The sequence below is a fragment of the Aptenodytes patagonicus genome, chromosome Z (assembly GCF_965638725.1).
Source record: "Aptenodytes patagonicus chromosome Z, bAptPat1.pri.cur, whole genome shotgun sequence".
NCBI lineage: Eukaryota > Metazoa > Chordata > Aves > Sphenisciformes > Spheniscidae > Aptenodytes > Aptenodytes patagonicus.
This window is the reverse complement of record NC_134982.1, coordinates 55,197,555-55,202,940: the sequence shown is the minus strand read 5'-3', so window position 1 is coordinate 55,202,940 and position 5,386 is coordinate 55,197,555. Positions and strand designations below refer to the sequence as shown.

Genomic DNA, 5,386 nt, shown 5'->3' with positions numbered 1-5,386 from the left:
GCGGTGTATATATGTACACATACGCAACTGTATTTCCCCCTCAGGCACCCCCTCCCTCAGGCCCGCTCAGCCCCGCGCCCCGCGCCCGCCCGCCGCGCCTGCGCAGTGAGTCCGACGCCCGCTGCGGTGACGAGGCGGCGGCGGGCAGACCGGTGGGCGCCACCCACGGGCGGGGTGCCCGCGCCCCCCCCCCGCCCAGGCTCTCGGCGGGCGGGAGAGGAGCGGCGAGCCCGCGCAGGCGCACGCCGCCTACCCCGCCCCCTTCCGCCGAGCGGCGGCGCGCACCCGCCGTCCTCCGCCCCGTCCCGTCCCGTCCCGTCCCGTCCCGTCCCCCCACCCCACCCCCGCCCCAAGCCGCCCCCGCTCTTCCCTCCCCCCGCCGCCGCCGCCTGGGCCGCGGGGCCCGAGCGCCGCCTCCACTCCGCCTGCCGCCGCGCGGTGAGTGTGACTGGTGCCCCGGGGCCGCGCGGCACAGGGCGAGCCGTTGCTCCGCCTCCTCCGCTCCTCCTCCTCCTCCTCCTCCTCCTCTTCTTCCTCCCTCTCCCCTTCCCCGCCTGTCCCGCTGCGCTGCGGGGGACGCGGGGGCAGGAGCGCGACCGCGACGGGCGGCCCGCAGCCGCCATGCAGATCACACTGAAAACGCTGCAGCAGCAGACCTTCCGGATCGACATCGACCCCGAGGAGACGGTGCGGGCCCGCGCAGGGGCGGGAGGCGGTGGGAGGGCCGCGCTCCGTCCCCTCCCGGGCTCAGGCCTCGCTCCCCCTTCCCGGAGGAGAGAGCGCGGCCCGGGCCGCGGCCATGGGGAGAGCTGGGGGGGCCTTTCCTCTACCCCCGGAGCGGGGGGCGAGATGCGGAAAGGGGGAGGACGGACCTCTCCGCTGGGGGAGGGGCGGGCAGCGTGTGCGGGGGGGAGGGGTCGCCGGAGTCTCTGTGAGGGCCTGGGGCCGGGCTTGTGTGGGGGTGATGTGGTGACGGCCCGGGAGGAGTTTGGGGGTGCGGGGGCCGGCCGGCCGGGGCCGGGGCCGGACGTGTGTGTGGGGGTTGTGAGCTCCACCGTGGGGAAGAGGAGCGGGGCTGTTCAGCGGGGGTGATGCGGGCCCTTTTCCGCGGGAGCGCGGGCGGTCGTGGGGTGACCCCTTTTTCTCGGGGTGTAGAAGGGTCTCCTGCTAGGTGAGAGTGACTTTTCATAGCTGGAGGAAAGGGGCTGTTGTGGCCAGTCCCCTTGCGGATGGACTTTCCTCGTTGTTTTGGGGAAGAATGCCCAGAAGGTGGAAAGGAGAATAGCTCACGCTGTACTGTGGAGGAGAGGAGCAAGAGGACCATAGGAAGCTAAAGTTTTTCCTTTCAGGAATATACGTGCCCACACCCGTGGATTAGTGGGTAACAGGGCAAAGTAGTAATCTCTGCTGTTTTATATAGGGAGTACCGGGAGTGGGTCGTGACCTCTTGGAGGGGGTAGTGCAGCAGAAGGAAAATGAGGTGCTTGCTCTCTACACATTCCCGCCTAGACAGGGTGGGAATGTCGGGAGGGATGTAGGGCTCTTCTCTGCAGGAGCGTGTACTGGAGAGGAGCTCGTGAGTGTTTGCTCGTAGTTGCATCTCTGTACGCTTAGGCAAGTGTATACTGTGATGAAGGTGGGTGATTGCGGAGAGGCTTTATTGTTTTGCCTACAGTGTGAGCTGCAGTGATTAAACCACGCTTATGAGGTGAGGGAGTGCATGTGAGATTCTGCTAACCGCTGTAGGGTGAATGTTGGTGTCTCCTGCAGAGCAGGCGCTTGGGTGTGTGGTGAGGTTTATAATAGAGTTAGTCCCCCTTGTTGGCAGGTTGCAGTGACTGTGTATCTCTGTACTTATAAGGCTGGGAGGGGGGAGAGAATGTGTTGCAGGTGAATCTTTTCCATTGGCACATGGGAGTCTGCTGAAAAATCATCAGGGAAATCGTGTTCTGAGGTGAGAGGAAGGGCCTTAAATGAGTTTGCAGGGTTGGAAGCTGCCTTGTCACTTGCTTGAGCACAGATGGTTGCCTCCGATAGCCAAGTCCCGACATCCTTGTGGCCTTCTTTTGAAAGACTTGGGGAGTTTAGCGTCTGAAGGTGTGGCTGCAGCAGCCTTTCACATGACATCTGGGCAGTGAAACTCTGGAAACTATGGAACGTTGCATCTGCTTTTATAAAGTCTGTTGGTTTACTCTCTTCCACTTCCATCTTAAGAAAAATAAAGGACGACAGTTAAAGTCGGACTGAGAGTTCATTTGGTTGAACAGTGTGGCAGAAGGAGATGGCAAATGTCTAGCTGAAGCATGTGTTAGAAACCTTCAAGGATTTAAAACATTAGTCTTTACTTGTTACTGCGAAAAGCTCTCTTCTCATCTTTTCTCCTGTTCTCTGTGTTCGGTAAGGTCCTGGGAAATAAAATCAAGGAGAGGACTGAAGGAATGTTGACAGTCAAAACCCTCACCAGCTTATGAGACAGCAAAAGGCATTAGCTAGAAATTGGATTATGGGAAATTAGACTGCACTCTCTGTTTATAAATGTAGTTGCTCCAGTAGCTCAGTAACTGAAAGAAGAATGCTTCTCACTAGCATAATACTTCAGGTTTTGGCTAGGAATGGGTGGTAAGATAGAGGAAATGTGGGTAGGATTTGAGGAGAACTTCATTTTAAAGTGAGCGTGGTGAAGCCTTGATCTTATTAGCTGTAGAGATGTGGAGGTGGAAAATGTATTTAAGTTTCCTTCATCTACTTTTTAGAAAATGATGAGGAAATTCTTGAAAGTGTTTGTAAATCGTAGAACTTAATAAAGAGAACACTTCTGAGCCTTCAGTTAGAAACCAAATCTGTTAAAATTGGAAAATGCTTAGAAATGTAATCTGTTAAGCAGGTGTTTCACAAGTCTATGTTTGAAAGTTCTCAGTCTTGATTTTGAAAAATACTAATTTTAGCTAAGTGCACTGGTTTCTTAGATTAATTTTCTAACACCTTGAAACAAATGTGTTTGTTTTGTGGAGTTCAGGAAACATTACTTTTAGTCTTTGAACTGTGTATGCGTGTGTTTCTCTGCTAGAGGTAGGCTTGTTTACTTGGAGCTGTGCCCTATACTGTGACAAGGCCAAAAATCGTCTAGTTGTGATAGGCCCAGGAAACTTGTTGCTCTAAAATTGGATTCTGGTTCTCTAAAATTGGTTTCTGGTTCTAGCAATTTCTCCCCTTATTCTCAATACAAAATTAATCTGAAGAGACTTGATGTTATAGTGCAAGGTAGTATTCTGACAAGAGTTTATGCTTGTAACTGAAAGCTGTCATTAATAGTAAAGAATATTTAAACAAACCTTCCAGTGAGAATTTAAAGCAACACACTTCATAATTAATTAAGCTTGTTACAATTTTTACACAAGCAACTGTTTGGTTTTTTTTTTTCCTGCTTAATTAGACAGTTGAATTTTGAAGTTCAAAACATGCTTTTAGTAATGTGACTTTAGCTTTGGTTTAGTTGTTTTTTAAACTATCGGTCCACTGAATATTTTGACTGAATAAAAATTAGACTTGAAGCATGGAGTGTTCTTGTTTGTGAAAGTGCCAGATGGAGACTGTCAAATATTTTGACTGACTAAAAAAGTTGAAAAGATTTAGCCTCAGGCCCTATTATTTGAGAAGGCTTATTATCAAATGGGGAAATCTTTGCAGGCATGGCTGTTTTTGTTAAGTTTTGGGGGAAAAACCTCTGGAGTGCATTGGGATCAATGTTGTACTCCTTGTGCCCTGTAGAGAGGTGGATTTACCTGTTGTAATCATTCTGGTGTTCTGAGCAGGACAGTTTGGTACTTGAGCATTCAAACTTAACCAGGATAAATGAAAGCATGCATTTATCTACACAAGCTGCTGCTTGTGTTTGTCGACTGTCTGTGAGAGAGTAAATACTCTGTCTCTAAGTTTAAGCGTTAAGTCTTTAAGCGTTGTGTTAGGAGCAAATAATAAGCCCTGTCTGAAACTGATGTAGACCTGTGTAGCCACATCTCCTGCCTGAGGTGACAGTGATGACACTGTAGGCTTCTAAATCTAGCGCTTCTCTTGTAGTTATCATTACACAGACATGAAATAGGCTTTTAAAAGATCTCAACAAACGTTCTTAACTTTCTTTCCAAGTGAAATACCAGTTGACATAAGTCTGTCCTGTTTCTTTTTCAGCTTCCCTGTGCTGTTAACCTAAAAACCCTGTTGTCAAAATGCAGAGAAGCGCGAGGAATATTCAGGATGTCAGTAGTCTTTTGGCCGCAGTCTCTGTGTCACATAATATGGGCTTTCACATTTCACTGTTCCACCACAATGTTTGAACACCCAGGAAATGCCTGCTTGTTTAACACCGTGTCAACAGGACACTTAGTTGTGGAAGTTTGAACTTCTGTATGTTCTGGTGCACCCTTAATATGTTTGTACTTTATTGTTAAACATGTGTATGGGGATTTTTGGATGCTAACGTTATGCCCCTTTGGCGCTGGAAGCTCCTGGTTTTTAAGTTTAAAAATTTAGGCTAGGTAGTAACTGAAGCTGTATTAACTGTGTGGGGAGTGCGCTCCAGCAAAAGTGAAGCAGGATCCAAAGGGTATGTAATAAGGAAAAAGTGAGGTTTGGCATGTATTTCATTTTTCCAGATAAAACAGGTATACTGCAGGGAAAAAAAACCTCTCCTTTTTCAAAAGACAATGTCATAGCAGAGAATTTGTATTTTCTGATTTTTAAGGAGTATAAAAACGATTTTGTAATAACGATGAGGTGGTACATATAAGGGAGGTACTTTTTAATATGTACATGGGGAGTGTCTATGATAAAATGACAAGCTGCTTTAATTCTCTTTAAAGAGTGAAGTGATAAATGTCTGAATTAGTGCAGACTATCATCTGAATGGATAGAGTATGATTTGTGAACCCATACAAGAGCGAATACTATTTGTGAACCCACAAAATTTTATTAGTTACATCTGTTTGTATCTGTTTGGTACATTGAGAGCTATACTAAAGCATCTAATAGAAAAAAGGAGATGAGTATTGAAAGCCTACATAACTTTAAAGCATACTTTGCATCAATTCTTGGTCTGTCTGGTGCTGGGAAAGATGCATGGAAACAAATGGTTGCTGTAAAAGGTATTGATCATTTTTCTTAGAGCGCTCCTGGTAAACTGTGGGCTTCTGCTGGAAAAACACCTGATCTAGCAGCATTAGTGAAGAATAAGGGTTAATGGAGTTCAATATATAGATGAATGAATTGTAAGTAGTAGTACGTTTATCTCATAAGAAAGTTATTTTCTTTTTTTTTTTTTGGGTGATATAAGAAGATATAAAAGTAATAGGTTTAGTTTTGGTCATTTTAGTTTTGCTGAATTTGTAGT

The 5,386-nt window shown here is 47.8% G+C and overlaps 1 protein-coding gene across 3 annotated transcripts in view; it reads left to right on the top strand.

Annotated features, from left to right (window-relative positions):
* Nucleotides 1-405: 405 nt before the first annotated feature.
* RAD23B (RAD23 nucleotide excision repair protein B) overlaps nucleotides 406-5,386 on the top strand; it is a 48,196-nt gene continuing 43,215 nt past the window's right edge. Inside the window, exon 1 of one of the 3 annotated variants that reach the window (XM_076363052.1) lies at nucleotides 406-438. Coding sequence is in view for 1 of the 3 variants with exons in the window: in XM_076363053.1 (XP_076219168.1) it covers nucleotides 622-687 (66 nt within the window). In the remaining 2 variants the exon portion in view is untranslated. Of the gene's footprint in view, nucleotides 439-552; nucleotides 688-5,386 lie in introns of those variants that run through there. The other 2 variants (XM_076363053.1, XM_076363051.1) reach the window with 2 other exon arrangements.